This window comes from Sus scrofa, chromosome 14 (genome assembly GCF_000003025.6).
Source record: "Sus scrofa isolate TJ Tabasco breed Duroc chromosome 14, Sscrofa11.1, whole genome shotgun sequence".
In the NCBI taxonomy this organism is placed as follows: domain Eukaryota; kingdom Metazoa; phylum Chordata; class Mammalia; order Artiodactyla; family Suidae; genus Sus; species Sus scrofa.
In genome coordinates this window covers 132577046-132596510 of record NC_010456.5, presented here as the reverse complement: position 1 = coordinate 132596510, position 19465 = coordinate 132577046, and the positions used below count along the sequence as shown (strand labels likewise).

The following is a 19465-nucleotide window of genomic DNA, read 5'->3' as shown; positions in this document are numbered from 1 at the left end:
GCTAGCTTTGTGGAAAACATGGGTGAAATTCTGACCTAAGAATATTTTGTTAGCAAATTAATAGCAGCGGGAAAAAAATTTAGAGTAAAAGTACAATTTAACTGTCCCGAGAGCTAATATATTTAACACCTTCAAAATTTAAACGCTCTAGGTTTTTGAATTTTGGATACTCATCAATTAGAAATACATTTTACAAAAATAATATAATTCATAATAAAACCAAAGACTTTATTCATTTTTTTAAGCTAGAAAATAACTGATATCACCTAACAGAAAAATTTAATATGCTATATAAAAGGCAGATTTGGAAAAAAAAATTGAATAGTTCTCATCTTATGAATCTGCTTAATTATTGCCATTTTATTTCAAGTACCACACCAAAAAAACTGCCTGATTTTCACATACAAAACCCTAAGCAATAAATCTTTCAATATCTTTATTCACTCTTACTACACAGTAGAATATTATTCTTAATTTTAAAAAGAATGAATTGCATGCTTTGAATAGCTCAATTGAAAAAAAAAACATCATCTTTAATTTGTAATTTATTTCAGAAGTTACTGTTCCAGGTATTAGATAATACTTTCACGTTCTGGAAGCAGAAAAACTGTTAGCACTAAGCCACTGTTTGGTTCTCAGGACTGTGTAATTGACGGGGAGAAATTCTACAGCAACCCTCACGGAAGGGAAGAGCGCCATCTTGTGTCACAAGCTTGCGCACAGTCACACACTCACCGACTACACTGCCTTGTTTTCTTTCTACATTTTAATCAACAGTGTGTGGAAGAGTCAAGTTAACAGTGCTAAAATCTGACTAACCTGTGCCGCAATTCCTATTCTACCTTTATTAAGACTCTGAATGGCGTACTTATAGCCATGTCCAATCTGTCCCACGATATTGGCTTCTGGAACCTAAAAAAAGAATATATAGTTACTGCTCGATTTAATTAGACATATGTTAACTTTGATTGTATACATATATGGGTCTTTTCTAGGGCCGCACGTGTGGCATATGGAGGTTCCCAGGCTAGGGGTCAAATCGGAGCTGCAGCTGCTGGCCTACACCACAGCCATAGCAATGCAGGTTCTGAGTCGCATCTGTGACCTACACCACAGCTCACGGCAACACCAGATCCTTAACCCAGTAAGCAGAGCCAGGGATCGAACAGAGACCTTATGCTGCATCCTCATGGATTCCAGTTAGGTTCGTAACCCGCTGGACCACAACGGGCGCTGCTGCTTGTATATTTTTATTTATTTATTTATTTATTTTTATAAAATCTGCTTTTCTTTTTTTTTTTTTTTTGTCTTTTTGCTATTTCTTGGGCCGCTCCCGTGGCATATGGAGGTTCCCAGGCTAGGGGTCGAATCGGAGCTGTAGCTGCCAGCCTACGCCAGAGCCACAGCAACGCAGGATCCGAGCCGCGTCTGCAACCTACACCACAGCTCACGGCAACGCCGGATCGTTAACCCACTGAGCAAGGGCAGGGACCGAACCCGCAACCTCATGGTTCCTAGTCGGATTCGTTAACCACTGCACCATGACGGGAACTCCCTCCATATAGTTTTAAATGCACGTATACCCCCACTGAGTGTGACAGTACTCTAACACAGTTCTGGCCACACTCCAAGGAACCTGTCTGCTGTGTCTGTGTTTCCCTCTAAACTGTCTCCCACACGCTCTCAGAAGAACGGGACTCAAGTCCTGGATGTTCACTACCGCTTCCTCCAGAGCCCAGCACAGACATGTGCCGAATTTAGAAAAATGCAATCTCATATAATTAATCACTGACATAAGTGAATGACAGTTTTTCCCTTAACTCTTATCTGTGTGCTATCATGTAAGATAAAATAGTAGGAACTACAGAAAACATATAAGTACTTGCTAAAGCAGAGCTTTCTTCTGTTGAGACTAGTTTCACCGCAAAAATCAACTGAGGGGTGTATGTGTGTGCATGTGTATACACGCATGTGTACACAAGAAACACGAGGCGAGAAGAAAAACTGTTTCCTCATACTTGAAAAAAAAATCTAGACTAGGAATAATAATAAAAAACCACACTTAGCTTCTTATACGGGTGGTTAGGAGAGAGAGTGGGCAGCTTGAAGAAAGAAGAGGGAAATTAGGAGGAAGACGGCTGGGGTGAAGTGGTGAGGCTCCCACGATACCCATAAGGACACCCCGCGAGCACACATACCATCACCAATGAGCGAGGAGTTCACGTTCTGATGAGGGGTGGACAACCCATTGTATCCTGTCCTGCCCACGTGAAGTTCTAACGCCCAAGGACTCTAGTAGTGGCTCAACTCGAAACTGAGGGTGCTGCCTGGTTGTCCTCCGCTCTCATTGAGCAATATCCCCATCTTGTGGCCTTGGCCCCATTTATCCTCCTCCGAAGGCAGGTTTGGTGCACGGGGGTATCAGGGTATAAGGTACAAGGGAGACGCCCTCTTGGGTTGGCTCTCGAGGCCAGCTGCTGGGCAGACAGGTTCTCACCCTCGGCCTAAGCTCTTGTGTAAAGCACATGTGGTGCAGCACCTGACCTAAGAACACTGTTCAACAAGAGTTTTGCAAAGGTCTCTCCTGTATGAGGCAAAAAGCACTTGGCCTAATGTTCTGACACCTTTCCTTTCTCACATGTCTATGGTTCCAGGCAAAGCTTATTCCACAGCAGTCTTTTCCTAGAAATTCTTAGATACCCACCTTGGCATTTTCAAGTGTTACCGGGCAGGTAGAAGAAGCTCTGATTCCCAATTTGTTCTCCGGTTTCCCTACACGGAGGCCCTCGGTATCACGATCTACCAAGAAGCAGGTAATTCCTTTATACCCCTGAAATGAAGATTTAAAATACTGTCACCACTTGGGCTGATAAAATCCCTTGTTTCCAAAATATTCAAAGTAAACAGAAAACTAAAAGCAGACTTTAGCAGAAAATACTGATGGACTCAGAATTGCAAGATGTGTATCATGAAACCAGGATGAAGACAGGGCATTAGTTTCAAAATCAAGAACTTTATTAATTTTACTTTTCCAGAAACCACTGTGGCTATCAAAATTATTAAGTGACACTAAAGTGACACATGGTGAATTCCACATTTGAAGTTTAATTTTATTACATACAGTTTCAAAATTTAATTCAATTAAATATTACATCAGAGAAAAGACAAGTTATCTTTATCATGTTGTTATGTGCCTACTTTCTTTTTTTAATATAATTTTTATTTCATATTGGCATATAGTTTATTTATAATGTGGGTCAGTTTCAAGTAGAGAGCAAAGCGATTCAGGTATACATACTGCCGGTCTTCTCAGATCCTTCCCCACACAGGTTGTTACAGAGTATCGAGCAGAGTTCCCTGTGCTGTACAGAGGGCCTTGTTGGTTACCCATTTTACGCTATGTCTATTTTCCAAATGAATGAAACATTCTTAAAAATAAATGTACTAAATAGGTACTTAAATTCATTCTTAGAGTTCCCGTCGTGGCGCAGAGGAAACAAATCCAACTAGAAACCATGAGGTTGCGGTTTGATCCCTGCCTTGCTCAGTGGATTAAGGATCCGGTGTTGCCGTGAGCTGTGGTGTAGGTTGCAGACGCGGCTCGGATCCCAAGTTGCTGTGGCTCTGGCGTAGACAGGTGGCTACAGCTCCGATTCACCCCTAGCCTGGGAACCTCCATATGCCTCTGGTGCAGCCCTAAAAAAAAAAAAAAGACAAACAAACAAAAAACAAAAACAAACAAAAAAATTTCATTCTTAAAAAGAAAATCTGAAACTCTATAAAATTCAAGATTAACTTCCTATATAACAGATTAGGAGATTAATGATCCTCTATATAAGGAATATTAATTACTTTTAACTGCCATAGTTATTTTAAGAAATTAGTAAATAGGATGAAAAGATGTGAGTTGTCTAACCTATTAAGTACTGAGAAAAATGAAGAATTCAAGACCACGTCCTAAAGAGGAAATGGAAAGAAGAAAAAGAAATGAAGAGAAAGGTTTGGGGGAAAGGGGAGCCACACCGTTTCCAAACTTACAAGGGCAGGGTCTACATTTGCCATCACCAGGAAGAGCCCAGCATCCTCAGCACTGGTGATCCACATCTTTGACCCGTTGATGACATAATAATCTCCATCTTTGTCAGCTCTGGTCTTCAAAGAGAATGAATCGCTACCTGCTGAAGGCTCCGAAAGGCAGAAACTTCCTAACTACAGATGCAAGGAAAAAAATGCCAAATTAATACCTATATGTATACTCTGCGTACAAAATACGGCAAAACAAATATCTGAAAATCAAACTTGGCGCTACTTCTAAAAGCCTGTAGCTACCCAAATATTAATAGACAGCACGATTTTGCAAAATATACCCTACTATTTGTCAAAGGCAGATTAAAGAGTCTAAGCACACATATCGATGTTAAGTTTAATTAAACTGGTTTTCATAACTGCAGTAGAAAGACATCTCAGTGTAAATGAAACCACCAACAAAGGTATTAGACAATATAACTGGGACAAAAAAGGAATCATTTTATTGTCCAAAGATGATTCTCTACATTTCCAAGTGGCCAATGAGAGGCAGAGTGTATTTTTCTAGTAGCTTTAATTTGTTGAGTAATTAATGGTGCTGTGTTGTGGTCTTGGATTAAAAAAGCCAACATTGTCGCTGCTTTTCTCCTGAAAATATCTAAATGTTAAAAAGATCAGCTCCAGCCAACAATTCATTTCAACTTACTTGTTCCGTAGCTAGCTTAGTCAAATAGGTAGCCTTCTGTGCTTCTGTTCCAAATCTCCCAATCAGATCGTTAATTACTGTGTTCTGGAGGTCACATACCAGAGCCACAGATGCATCAACCTTGGCTAATTCCTCTATCACCAGGACAGAGGAAAAAAATGAAGCTCCTGTTCCTCCATATTTTGGTTCAGTTTCAATACCCATCAACTAAAGGAAAGACAAGGAAACGTAGGTTAAGAAAGCTATTTTTATATGGGAAAATTCCTTGTAAGAGCAAGTTCAAAAATAATTTGTAACCACCTAAGTTCTTAATTTTTAAATTCTACATGTGTATCTTATTTTAATTTGTTATAAATAAATTACTCTGTTATAAAGAACAACAACAAAAAAATCTAAATATATTTGACAAGGATAAAATCCATGCCAGAACTATCATTTGTTTCCTTTTGGGATCAAAAAACAAAAATAGGAGGGAGTTCCCATCATGGCTCAGTGGTTAACAAATCCGACTAGGAACCATGAGATTGTGGGTTCAATCCCTGGCCTTGCTCAGTGGGTTAACAATCCAGCATTGCCATGAGCTGTGGTGTAGGCCACAGACGAGGTTGGGATCTGGCATGGCTGTGGCTGTGGTGTAGGCTGGCAGCTGTAGCTCCAATTAGACCCCTAGCCTGGGAACCTCCATATGCTGCAGGTGCAGCTCTGAAAAAGACAGAAGACAAAAAAAAAAAAAAAAAAAAAAAGAGAGAGGTAAAATGCTTTGGATATAAGGATAATAGAATGGAATAATGAGAAACTGTATAATAGGGAAACTGCAGGAAGGAGTGGAATATTTAGAGTCTGATTTGGCACAATCTCTGTGGGTCAGGCCCTACCACCTGGACTCTTTCAGCAGAGATACTAACTGAATGACCATGCCTTCTGGGCCACTTTAGCAAGTTCAGATGCTCCTCAGACCACACTGGCAGTATTTCTTAGAACCATATTAGACAAGGCCCCAGTACCAAATGCTGGTCAATAACTGCCTGACCATTCAGTAACTAGTCCTAAGTCTAGAACATGAAATGTCCTTTCCCCTCACCCCCCTTTTCTGACACATCTGTGGCACATGGAAGTTCCCAGGCCAAAATCTGAATCTGAGCCACAGCTGCAGCAACACTGGATCCTAAGCCACTGTGCCACAGGAGGAACTCCAACAGTCCATTTTTAAATGCCTCCATTTCAGAAAGGGAACGTGTACACATGTAATTCACGACCTAAAGCTGTTAACAGATAAAAGGGTAATGCCGAGAGTTCCTGTTGGGGCTCAGTGGGTTTAGAAGCAAACTAGTATCATGAGGATGTGGGTTCTGTCCCCAGGCCCAGCATGATGGGTTAAGGATCTGGTATGGCTATGAACTGAGGTGTAGATCGCAGATGTGGCTTGGATACGGTGTTCCTGTGGCTGTGGCGAGGGCAGCAGCCGTAGCTCCAACTCGACCCCTAGCCTGGGAACTGCCATATGCCACGGTGCAGTCCTAAAAAGACAAAAAGAAAAGAGAAAAGGGTAATGCTGCTTTCTATTCTCTCCAGGCACTGTGCAATCACATCATGCTGCAGCCTGTTTTAAGCTGATGGCTGCAGCCTGTTTTAAGCTGATGGATAGGAGGTCAGAAGCACATGGAGGACAGAAACGTAGAGAAAACCAGAACCGATGCTCTGCAAGGAATCATTCAAAGACTGGGGTGCACTTGAAGACTGCGGAGGGCAGGATGACAACTGACCATATCTTCACAGCTGCCAGAGACACTGCTTCTCTAAAAAGGTCACCAATTTCTCCCCACTGGCAACATCTGTCAGCTACTATGGCAGATGACCTCTGCAGAGCTGGGACACACGAGGCCGAGAATGGCTGGGCAGGACGTGCAATGAGGCAGACTCTCCAGAGGATGTGCCATTCCAGCAGGGCAGATCGTGGAGCTGGAGGCAACTACGGCTTTGGGTACCCCTGCCTCCAAGAACTACCCCCTGGGGACAAGGATGTCCCAACCCTGGGACCCCAAGATCTCCCAGGGAAGCCTGGAGGTTCTGCAAACAATGAAGATGAAACCTGGCTGAGAAGTGGGCTCACAGATGCTCTAGGATCCACTGAGGCTCCAGGTAAGATTCCATTTTTCCAAAAGTTTCACTGCTAAAAGAAAGTTGGAAAAATGCTACTATATATGGTACAAAAGAAAAGAAAAAAAAGAAAAAAAAAAAAAAAAGCTGGTCTCTTTAAAACAGCAAAGTGGAAAAGCTAATTTTCAAACAGGATAACAGGACAAGTTTCAGCCAGAGGCTCTGAGCAGGAGCTCTTAGTTCTGGGATAGCCTTCGTATTCCAAATAAAAAATAAAGGTCCCTCACACTCACAGAGAAGGGAGAGATGAAGAGCGCCATGATTTTGAAATGTTCTCCTTGGAGCTCCTATGCCGATAACCTCTCCCTCTATCCACAGCCGGGACACTTCTACTTTTATCTGTGTGGTGCTTCCACGAAAGGACTATGGGACTTGAAAAGTTGGAAACTGGTTGCCCTGGTGAATGTAGGAATCAAATACCAGCTCTTGGTTCTAAGTTTTCCACATACACAGGGGTTCAGGTAGATATGCAGTGTACTAAGGCAGGGCTCTGAACCTTGGCATTCCTAAGCTGGCACCTGTGTGTCTGGGTGGGCTGTCCTGTGCACTGTAGGATGTTTAGCAGCGTCCCCAGCCTCTGTCTCACTAGATGCCAGTAGCACATCCAGTTGTGACACACAACCAGTGTCTCCAAACATTTCCCAGTGTCCTTTGGGGGACAAAATAGCTCCCAACTGACAACCACGGGTCCAAAGAAATCACTTTTTGCTTCTAAACTTTAACTTAAAACATACAGTATTTCTAACCAAAAATGTTCATTCAATTAAAAGTTTTAAACTAAGATCTCAAAGAGAACACAGCTCATTCTGACCAGGAAATGAAGAATGAGTTATGCTATGACTACAATTCCTAAAGTTAAAAGCATGCATACTTTTTAATGCTGGAAGGTATTTTACAAAGTTCAAAATTGGAAGAATCGTTAATTACATACCCCTTGTTGAAATAATCCTTCTATGACTGATTTTTCCATTTTTGAATTTTCATCCATTTTTGAAACCAAAGGAGCAATTTGTTCCTGGGCAAATTTTTTAACTGTAGGGGAAAAAAAGAAAAAAAACAAGTGATTAGTCTTTAGTATTAACTTTTTCCAAAAAATATTAAAAAAAATTTTTTTTAATTAACATTAAAAATTCCATTCATGGAGTTCCCGTTGTGGCTCAGCAGAAATGAACCTGACTAGGCTCCATGAGGATGGAGATTGGATCCCTGGCCTCGCTCAGTGGGTTAAGGATCCAGCGTTGCCATGAGCTGCGGGTGTAGGGGTGTAGGTCGGAGACGCGGCTCAGATCCCAAGTTGCTATGGCTGTGGTGTAGACCGGCAGCTGTAGCTCTGATTTGACCTCTAGCCTGGGAACTCCCATACCCGCACCTTTTGCTCTAAAGAGCAAAAAAACAAAAAAACAAAAAAGCTGTAGAACACTGGTGACCCTGAGTTTACTCACCTGTGTTCTTTATCATCATCTCCTCATCTGTAAATGTCTGCAGGGGGCTGTAAGACAGGCCATTATTTGTTGTTTTGAGTGGAGCTGGCTGGGAGGATTTCAGGACACGAGGAGGATGTTTCCATGAAGACAGGCAAGTTGGGAAGTTTGTTCTTAGCTGTGGGAACGGTCCCCATTGAATAGGGAACACATTCACAAAAGAACAGCAATGGCACATCAGTTTCTTTGGGAATATTTTATAACCCAATCCGATAATTTCTTTCACCAAAATAAGAGATTAATGCAGGGCATTTTAACATTCACCAGCTTATTAACCAACAAGGACCTACTGGACAGCGCAGGGAGGTCTACCCAACGTTCTGTAAAAACCTCTGTGGGAAAGAAGGAGGGATGTATGTGCATGTACAACTGATTCACTTTGCTGTACCCCTGTAGCGAATACAACACTGTAAATCAACTATACCCCCCAAAAATAAAAAAAAAATAAAAAAAATTCACCATCTTGTGACCAAAAACACAACTTGGCTTGTGAACATATATCTACCTTATCCTGCAATGAGCTGTTGAAATAAACAAATTTTCCAGGTAATTAATCTTTACCTTCAAGGAAACAGAACTTTCTAGATGGAACTCAATCTTTATTTTTTTTTTAATTTTTAAAAATTTTATGGCCACACCTGCAGCTCCCGGGCTAGGGATTGAATCTGAGCTGCAGCTGCGACCTACACCACAGTGACAGCAACACTGGATCTTTAACCCACTGTGCCGGGCCAGGGATTGAACCCACGCCTCTGCAGCGATTCGAGTTGCTGCAGTCAGATTCTTAACCCACTGTGCTGCAGCGGGAACTCCAGAACTCATTCTTAAAATGTCACATTCCTCTGATTTCTTGGATAGGGTAACCAGACCATCTATAACAGTAGTAACCAGACTATAACGGCACCAGCTGACCACTGTGAAGAGAAATCTCTCTGGGGCAGAGAGGCACAGGAGCGGCTCTGTGAGGGCACAGGGGCAGCCACAGGAGCAGAGTGTCCCTGCCTGCCCTGCATGGCTGCAACAGCTGTGCTTTTTTTTTTTTTTTTTTTTTGGTATCCATAGCTAGTTTTGTTTTTCCAGCTTCTTATTAGTGAGAGACACTGCAGGTGCGGGTTAAAAAAAACAGGCTCTGAAGTCTAAAAGAACTAGATTCCACCTGACATTTACTAATCCTGTGATCTTGGACAAGTGGTTTTTAACTTCTCAGTTAAAATCTCTCAGTCTTGGTTTCCTTCCCTGCAAATGTGGACAATGGCTTCTTGGAGTTTGGAGAGGATTGGCACAGGTCTCCTCTTGGTCCCTGCCACAGGGTTAGAGCTTAGACCTCAATCCACAGTGATGACTCTTCCACCCCATTCCCTAAGAACAGAGTCAGCGATGGCTTCCTAAGAGAAGGAGATGCAGCTGTCACCCAGGTCAAGTGCAAAGCTAGCTTTCCTTGCAGTGACTGTGTCCCCCTGCTGCAGGGTCCCAAATCCTTCAACTTCAAGTCAACAATGAATTTGCTACAATTCAAATGCTGCTTCACCTGGCCCAACTGTATACCGTAGCATTCTCATACAGGGGAAACCAATGAGGAATTAAGTCTTTTCCTGAACATAAAAAAAAAAAAAAGGCTACTGAAAGAAGCCAGCCACCAAACATCCTATGTGTTATGTGTGTTTGTACAAAATTTCCAGAGCTGGCAAATCCGTGGAGACAGAAGGGAGAGTAGTGGTTGCCTGAGGCCGAGGGCGAGGGTGCGGAGTGACCGCAGAGGAGCACAGTGCCATCCCTGGGGTGTCAGTGAAGAGAAATGCACCTAAAAGTTAACAGGGTTTATGCGGTGGATCTTCTGAGGACTACAGCCCGGGAGAGAGGACTCTCAGACGGCTCAGAGGGACTGAAGACGGAAGGGAGAAGCCAGGATATACAGGAATTTCTGCCACAAAGACCAGATGGTTGGGTCGTTCCCGTCGTGGCTCAGTGGTTAACGGATCTGACTAGGAACCATGAGGTTGAGGGTTCAATCCCTGGCCTCACTCAGTGAGTTAAGGATCGGTGTTGCCCTGAGCTGTGGTGTAGGTCGCAGAGGAGGCTCGGATCCTGCGTTGCTGTGGCTGTGATGTAGGCTGGCCGCTACAGCTCTGATTCGACCCCTAGCCTGGGAACTTCCCTATACCATGGGAAGCAGCCCTAGAAAAGACAAAAAGACAAAAAAAAAAAAAAAAAAAACAGATAGTCAGGACTCAAAAGATTACTCTTTTGTTTTGTTTTTGTTGCTGTTCTTTTTGCTTCTGTTTTTGCCTTTGCTTTTTATGGCCCCACTCACAGCATATGGAGGTTCCCAGGCTAGCGCGGTCAAACAGCAGCAACAGATCGAGCCTCTGCGACTGCACCACAGCTCATGGCAACACCAGATCCTTAACCCACTGAGGGAGGCCAGCAATTGAACCCGCAACCTCGTGGATACCAGGGTTCATAACCCACTGAGCCACAATGGGAACTCCCAAAAGATTACTCTTAATTAGAGAAAAACAGATATCCCAAGCTAAGGAATTTGGCCATTTTCTGCGTATGGGAAGACACAAAATTCTGGGCTCACTGAAATCATTCCTTTGACAGGCACCTCGAGCTGCCCCGGGCCAGTGTCCTCTCTTATCCTGAATCTCCTCAGCTACCCTGTCTGGGCTGCTAGATGGCAGGCATCCTGTTTCTTTCTACCCTGAGTTCCCCTAGGTTCACCATTGTGTGATTGTTTATGTGATGGTTTGACACTTGCAACATCCTTTGTTTACTGATATGGCAGGCAATATCTTCCTTCTACTGACAGAGGTGATGAAAGTGTTTCAAAACTGGATCAAAGCGATGGTTACGCACTGCTGTAAATTTACTGAAAACCACTGTCATACTCTTAAAGAGAACAAATTGTAGTAATACCCGATAAAGCGGTTTAAAAAAATGTGTTTTCCTTTTATCCAACAAACAATTAACAGAATAGAGTTCCCATTGTGGCTGAGCAGAAACGAATCTGACTTGTATCCATGAGGACACAGATTCAGTCCCTGGCCTTGCTCAGTGGGTTAAGGATCGGGCGTTCCCATGAGCTGCAGGTGTAGGTCGCAGACGCCACTTGGATCTGGCATTGCTGTGAGCTGTGGTGTAGGCTGGCAGATGCAGCTGCCGATTTAATTCAATTTCACCCCTAGCCTGGGAACTTGCGGCCCCAAGAGCCAAAAAAAAAAAAAAACGCGAAGGGGAAGACATGAGATCATACCTTCTCCTGAAGAAACAGACGAAAAGAGTAAAAAGGCAGGGTAAGGAGACATGGCATACGAGGTGCAAGTGTGCCATTCTGTGGCACTTCAGCTTAAGGATCTGGCAGTTTGCGTGACTGCTGTGACAAGGGTTCCATCCCTAGCCCGAAATTTCCAAAAAAGAAAGAAGAAAGAAAACAGAAATGCAAGTGTTTAGGGGCTGGGGGGGCAGGGGAGTGTTGCTAAGTGACAGGAGAAGGGGCGAGATCACAGCAGCCAAAGAAAGAAGAGAGGGAGGAGGGGCGGAGTTACGTGAAGGGAGAGTGTGGGCGAAATTCTGCCCAATGGCCGTTGGCGGTCTTGGATGAGGCCCTCAATATATATTTGAGCGAATGAATGGGCCAACCAGTCTTTTCCACAAAACGCTCATGAAACCTGCCCATCACGCTGCAATACGTTGCCCACATTTCTTATTTCTAGGGGAGATTTACTTAACTCAGTACAGAATTCTTTGTCTCATTGTGTCATCAACTTTCTACCCAAGTTTATCTTTTTTCTTTTTTTTTTTTTTTTTTTAGGGATGCACTCGCAGCATACGGAGGTTCCCAGGCTAGGGGTCTAATTGGAGCTGCAGCTGCTGGCCTAAGCTACAGCCACAGCTCAGCAGGATCTGAGCCTCTTCTGTGACGTGCACCACAGCTCAGGGCAACACCAGATCCTTAACCCACTGAGCGAGGCCAGGGATTGAACCTGCATCCTCATGGATACTAGTCGGCCTCTTTAACCACTGAGCCATGACAGGAACTCCCCAAAGTTTATCTTTAATAGAACATCTAACCCTGAGCAACTTAAGAAGCCGGTGGGTCCCACTATGCCCATTTTTCCACCGCTGACACAACTATGACTGCCTTAGTCTCAACACACGGCAATTACTTTGGCCACAAGATGAGCTAATAGAGGGCAACCATGCTTAGGGTGAGCTCACCGAAGATACTCATTAAACACAGTGGCTGGATGTGTTAAGTGAATGGAATCCTTTTTTTTAAATTGTGGCAATGCCAAATCCTTTAATCCTCTGCTCCAGGCCAGGGAGGACTGGACCTGTGCTTTCACAGCCGCCGCTGTCAGATTCTTAACCCACTGCACCACAGTGGGACCTCCTGGAATCCATTTTGAACCAAAGCATTGAAAGACAACACCTGTCCTTTTTTGTAAGGAAAAAACCATTTACCTTTAACATGGCAGTTTTTAATAAAGGAAATGTTTCCCTTCCTTGCCTTTATCAATTCAGCCCAAGGTTTTGATGATGATTTTCAGCTGTCCCCTGCCCTCCAGTGTTGACCTCGGCCTCTGCAACTTGGGCGCCCACTCCATCAAAATGATTTTCCACAGTTATAACCCATTGCACCACATCATCACATTTTTTTGTATAGAGCAGCAATTGCTACTTGAATGGAAAAAGGGTTATTTATGCCTTGCCAAATACTTTCAGAAGCCTGAGTCTGATCTGTTTCCTACTCAACTGCTCAGCGTTCTGCTGCACTTAGAAGTACTGATGATCAGGAGTTCCTGTCGTGGCTCAGTGGTTAACGAACCTGACTGGCACCCATGAGGACACAGGTTCGATCCCTGGCCTCGCTCAGTGGGTTAAGGATCCAGCGTTGCTGTGAGCTGTGGTGTAGGTCACAGTCGAGGCTCGGATCCTGCGTTGCTGAGGCCCTGGTGTAGGCTGGCGGCTACAGCTCCGATTGGACCCCTAGCCTGGGAACCTCCATATGCTGTGGGTGTGGCCCTAAAAAAGAGAGAAAGACAAAAAAAGAAAAAAAAGAAGAAGTCCTGATGATCAAACCTGGGGTCTGCAGACTCCTGTGGACAGAACAACAAAGTCCATGAACTTGGATAAGGGGAAAATTATATTTTTATTTCACTAACTTCTAACTGAAATATCACATCCCCCTTCTTTATGAATGAAGGTACAAGCTACAGTAGGACTGGGAGTATCTGAGATAGTCACCAAAAGAAATTAGATATTATTTAAGAAGTACATGTTCTTATGTGGCAATATAAAATATTTTTATAACTTTTTTTTTTTTGACTTTTTGCCTTTTCTAGGGCTGCTTCCCATGGCATATGGAGGTTCCCAGGCTAGGGATCCAATTGAGCTGTAGCCACGGCCTATGCCAGAGCCACAGCAACGCGGGATCCGAGCTGCGTCTGCGACCTACACCACAGCTCATGGCAACGCCGGATCCTTAACCCACTGAGCAAGGCCAGGGATGGAACATGCAACCTCATGGTTCCTAGTTGGATTTGTTAACCACTGCGCCACGACGGGAACTCCAAAATATTTTTACAACGTTTAATGTAACTGACTTCCTTCGTAGTCCTATTTTACTTTACGCATTTTGAAACATTTTGAGGCGTTTCCTGGTGGTTCACTGGGTTAAGCATCCCTGTGATCCTTGGGTCACTGCTGTGGTGTAGGTTCAACCCCTGGTCTGGTAACTTCTGCATGTCATAGATGTGGACAAAGAAAAAAAAAATTTTTTTTTTTGAGAAGAAGTCTATGAATTTGATTACTTTGCCGTCTACGTTTAGGCACAGGTCAGGAATGCCTGACTGTCGGGTGTTCTGGTGTATACTTTTTGCTAACTCGGCCATTATGTTAATCACAATCCTTCTCCACCATGTTCCAGCTAACAAAGAATTGTTCCAAACATCCTTAAAGTGCTTTAAATCGGGACGCTTTCACACATACGAAAGGCAAAGAAAAAGGACATGGGAGAGAAGTTGTGCTAAGCTGTGACGACCCATCTCAGCTTTTCCAAAGGACCCAGTCTGGTGTAGTAAGGGGGCTTCACCTTAAAGCCCTATATTCATTGGTTCCCCCACCTGTGCCCCCAGGTGCTCTCTCCTCACTGCACGTGTGTATGAATGTGTTTTTTTTTTTTTTTTCATATTTTGATTCCATTCTGGCACCAGAGTTCACAAGGTTTGTTCCCTGGCTTTTTTTCCTTTCTTTTTTTAGTGGCCGCACCCGAGGCATCTGGAAGTTCCTGGGCCAGAGATTGAATCCAAGACACTGATGCGACCTGAGGTGCAGGGGTGGCCACACCAGATCCTTCAACCCACTGCACGGGACAGGAATCTAACCCACACCTCTGCAGCGATCTGAGCTGCTGCAGTCAGGTTCTTAACCCACTGGGCCACAGTGGGAACTCCACAGTGGGCCTGGTTTAGTGTAACTTCTGACAGTGAGAAACCTGCCTCTGACCCACAATTTAGGTTGAATTTGCTTATTCAAACTTAGCACACATATAAGATTATTTCAGAACTGCTACCCATCACTGTGAGAATCAAATTCATCCACTAGAGCGCAAGGCTCGTGTCCAGTTCTGTCCAGGCAAAACATTGTTTCAGAAAGTTCTTTCTTCCCCACCCACTTCTCAGTGCGGTTGTGTGATTCACTTCAACAATTCCAGGGCCAAATTTCCAACACTGAGGGGCTGCCTCACACCAACAAGCAATTTCCCAGCGCCACCGAGTGTCCTACTATTCAACGCAATTCCAACACCATCTACCTGTGGAAGCAACTTTTTTGCCCCTTCCCTGTTTACCCATTTCTGTCTTCCTCAACCTTGAAAGAACCTAATAATTGAACGAGATTGAGAATTCGGCATCTGTCTGCCTGTGCCAAACTGAAACGCAAAGACAGAGTATTGGGTAAAGGAGAAAAAAATAGCTTTATTGCTTTGCCAGGCAAAGCAGCGTCACAGCGGGCTAACGCCCTAAAGACTGTGTATGTCCCCCTGCCACCGTCCTGAAAAGAATTGAAAGGAATTTGATAGTAAAAAGGAGAAAAACAGATTTTCAGATAGGATTCAGGATTGGGACAAACATGCATTCTTCTTTCTTTGGGGGAATCTTGGTCATCAAAGCTGGAGTCAGGAGATCTCGGCCTGATCTCGGCCAGGAGACGGTCTTCTGGGTGACTGCCTAGAATAACAGTCCTTGCGCAAAGGGCATATTGATCAGAGGTTAGAACATTCCTGCAAAACCTCATGTGCTAATCATCAACCCACAGGCCATTATGCTCAGGGTGCCTAACCTTTAGCTTCTGGGTGCTTGTGTTTAGGGTGCAATTAGGTCAGGGAGAAGGACAAGGAATGACTCTAAGTTGTTCAATTTCCAAGTATTCATTTCAAAAGGAAGCTTAAGGAATATACCTTTGGTCTCGGGGGTATGACACACCTGCATCAAGATCACAAGGCAATTTAATCCAAGTCCTGAAAAACGCTCTCCTGAATGCACGCCATGCCTGGCCTCACCTGTAGATTCTTTTTCTAGAATGACTAGCTCCCTACCTGCCACAGCCCCCTTAGCAATCCTGATTCTGCAGGCAGACCATGTGGACAAGATAACACGCTACGAGGTCGGTCAGAGTCTGCATGCTGTGGAGAACGACGCAGAGGCCAACCTCCTGCCTGGATGATTCACTGAGAGTTTTCCCCTCCTTTTTCTCTTTAAAAGCTGCCACGGGAATTCCCTTTGTGGCTCAGCGGAAACAAATTGGACTAGTATTCATGAGGATGCGGGTTTGATCCCTGGCCTCACTCAGTGGGTTAAGGAGCCAGTGTTGCCGTGACCTGTGGTGCAGGTTGCAGAGGAGACTCAGATCCTGCTGAGCTGTGGCTGTTGTGTAGGCCGGCAGCTGCAGCTCCAATTTGACCCCTAGCCTGGGAACCTCCATATGCCACAGGTGTGGCCCTAAAAAAGCAAAAAAAAAAAAAAAAAAAAGAAAGAAAAAAAGAAAAAGCTGTCACGGCCTAGCAGAATCTTTGGAGTTGGTCTTGGGACATAAATCCACCTTCTCCCCAGATTGCGAGCTCTTCTGATTAAAGCATCTTTCTACTGACACTTGCCTCTCGATTATTGGCTTCTGAGTGTCAAGTAGCTGAAACTGAGTTTGGAACACCTGGAGAAAGTGCCAGATCCGACAGGTAAAGGGACTCAGCCCCACAAGGGTGCTAACACAACAATCACAAGCCCAGGTTGTCACTTGTGCTTCAGATCCACCAGCTATAGATAAGAAGTCCCCAGTACTCCCTCCCTGGGTTCATTTAATTTGCCAGAGTAGCCCTGGAGAATTTAGAACACTTTACTTACGGGATTACTGGTTTATTATAAAAGGATACCACTCAAGAACAGCCAGATTATAAGCAGAGAGGGTAGCAGATCCCCGGAGAAGAGGATCAGGCATGGCTTTCTTGACATGAGAAGTCATTTTTGGCTTAAGCCATTTTGTGATCTAAGCCTGGTCACAATGCTTGCCCTAAAACAGATCTCAGTAGTTAGTGATCTTAAGGAAAGTGAGTGAACACTGGAAACAAAGGAAAAACAGTCAAGAAACCATAGTTCAGTGATAAAATAAATAGGCCCAGTTGCTCCTCAAGGAATATATATAACAATCGGATACAGATCTTGCAAGTTCAGCAGGAACTAAGGCTCCTCCCAGGGAGAGGATGACTTTGATCTTTCTGACCCTTCCATCAACTAAAGCTTGGACTCAATTCTATGCTAATTATCCTCGCTCAAGCCCCCTCATGAATATGCATGTATGTGTCCTTAGCTTAAAACTTCCCCAGTTTTGCCCTTGGAGACCCTGCTTGGGATAAGTTCTCCATGTTCTCCTCACTTGCAACGAATGATCAATCCTTCCTTCTCCAGATCTTTGGCTAAAATGTCCTTTAGCTCTATGTTTACTGAGAGGGGAAACCAGCTTTTCAAGTAACAAGATGAAGAGATGTCCTGGGCAGAGTTTGGGAACAGGCAGTTGCTCTCACAGCACCTCAATGTGCTCACCACCCAGGAACTCTGAACCTCGTCCTTTCGGATTTCCATGCGGAGTTTATTAATTACACAGGCACGACTGATTCAATCATGGGGCAGCAACCACGGAATCAACCTTTAGCCCCTCTTCCCCCCCCCCACCCCCAGAAGTTTGGGAGATAAGACTGAAAGTGCCAACCATCCAATCATGTGGTTCATGCCCTGGGCAACCAGCCCCAATACTTCGGGGCTTTCCAAAAGCCACCTCATTAACATAAATTCAGAGTGGTTGAAAGGGGCTTGTTCTGAGTAACAAGACACCCATTTCACCTTTATGGCTCTAATCTAGAATTGAGGACAAGAAACCAAATATTATAACAAAAGACACTCTCATTCCTTTTACTAGGAAATTCCAAAGTTGTGGGGACTGTGGAGAAAGACCCAAATATAAATTTATTGTTAAAAAGAAAAACCACAGAGCCAAAATGGCACCACTTGTGCTAAAAGGCATGATAACCAAACTGTGAACTGAGTTTGGCACTTGCCATCGGCCTCTATGCGGATTAAATCATGAGTCACTGCAGCTGCTGACCCGAAACAATCCCTGAGAAGCACTCAGGCTGAACACCGGGAGTGAGGCCCTCTGAGCGCTGGAAAACTGGAAGACCTGTCTTCAGACAGTGGGATAGTCTTAGAAGATTTTCTGTGCCCCATTCTTGAACCTCCTCATATCTAGAAAAACGCTAAAATCCTTCATGGTGACGTCTCTCCTTGTGACCCTTCAGGAGATCAGCAACAAACTTTTGTAAAATGCGTGTGTGCTGCAGCCACCTCCCCCTCGCCTTTATCATACCCTGAGGGTCCCCCTTTTCCTCCTTGGGCCGTATTTCAGCCGGGGTCTGGGGTCTGTAGTTAGGGATAAAACAAAGAATGGCACGGTCTTCTGTGAATGCAGTCACCTCCAGGGGTGAGAGCCAGGTGAGTCCAGCAGGCTGTGGAGACTGAGGATCCTGGCCCGGAGAACAGAGGTGCATATCAAAGGAATGATTTCAGGGTGCCCAGGCCTCTTATGTTCCTATTCCCTCTGCCCTTTGTTGCAAAAACTCCCTTACGTTTTAGCTCCTCCCTCGCTGCCTTGGGCGGTTTTCCGGGCTTAAGTCCTAATTTTGCCCCAAATAAAACGGCACGCTCAACATTCAGGTTGTGCTTTTTTTTTTTTTTCTATGTTGGCAAAACCTAGATTTAATGCCTGACCTAATTGTGGTTTTGATCTTCCCCAGAAATCTTTTTCTTTTTTTTTTTTTTTTTTTTTTTTGTCTTTTTGCCTTTTCTAGGGCCGCTCCTGTGGCATATGGAGGTTCCCAGGCTAGGGGTTTAATTGGAGCTGTAGTTGCCTGCCTACACCACAGTCACAGCAACGTGGGATCCAAGCCGAGTCTGTGATCTACACCACAGCTCACGGCAATGCTGGATCCTTAACCCACTGAGCAAGGCCAGGGCTCAAACCTGCAACCTCTTGGTTCCTAGCAGGATTTGTTAACCACTGAGCCACAAGGGGACCTCCTCCCCAGAAATCTTAATCGACCCATTTGGAATTTTCGGGTCAGCACCTAAGAGATAGTCTGTCACGTGGGCCCTCTCCACCACCCTCCCTTCCCACCCAGAGGCAGAAGCAGCAGCTCTGCGGGTTAAAGTCCTGGTACATTCCCTTCTCCCAGATGTCCCCACCCCACACAGCTCTTGTTTGCTTTTGCCCAAATTGTCCCCGATTTGGACAATTCCTAGGAATGATCTCATTACTAGAAGGGCTGATACCTGTCTCATAATTGTGAACAATCTTCAAGTTTACTCAGCTGAATTTGATTTTTTAACATTAATGTAAATCACAAAATCAGAACTTGTAACACAAGTTCATTTGCTACAGCTGGCATTTCATCCTCCTCTACATAAGGCTGGTTCAATTTCATTTTTATATATAAAATAACATGCACTCTTTGCAGTGTATGGTTTCATGCGTTTTGACAGATGCA

At 44.3% G+C, this 19465-nt stretch overlaps 1 protein-coding gene across 1 annotated transcript in view; it reads right to left on the bottom strand.

The window, feature by feature from the left end:
• The window catches only part of ACADSB (acyl-CoA dehydrogenase, short/branched chain), a 44573-nt gene that overhangs the window by 11064 nt on the left and 14044 nt on the right, over positions 1-19465 (bottom strand). Inside the window, exons 2-7 of the mRNA XM_001926297.4 lie at positions 8332-8488; positions 7821-7921; positions 4733-4939; positions 4039-4209; positions 2705-2830; positions 820-912 (exon numbers count right to left, since the gene is read on the bottom strand). Of these exons, the coding sequence (XP_001926332.2) occupies positions 820-912; positions 2705-2830; positions 4039-4209; positions 4733-4939; positions 7821-7921; positions 8332-8488 (855 nt within the window). The remainder of the gene's footprint in view (positions 1-819; positions 913-2704; positions 2831-4038; positions 4210-4732; positions 4940-7820; positions 7922-8331; positions 8489-19465) is intronic.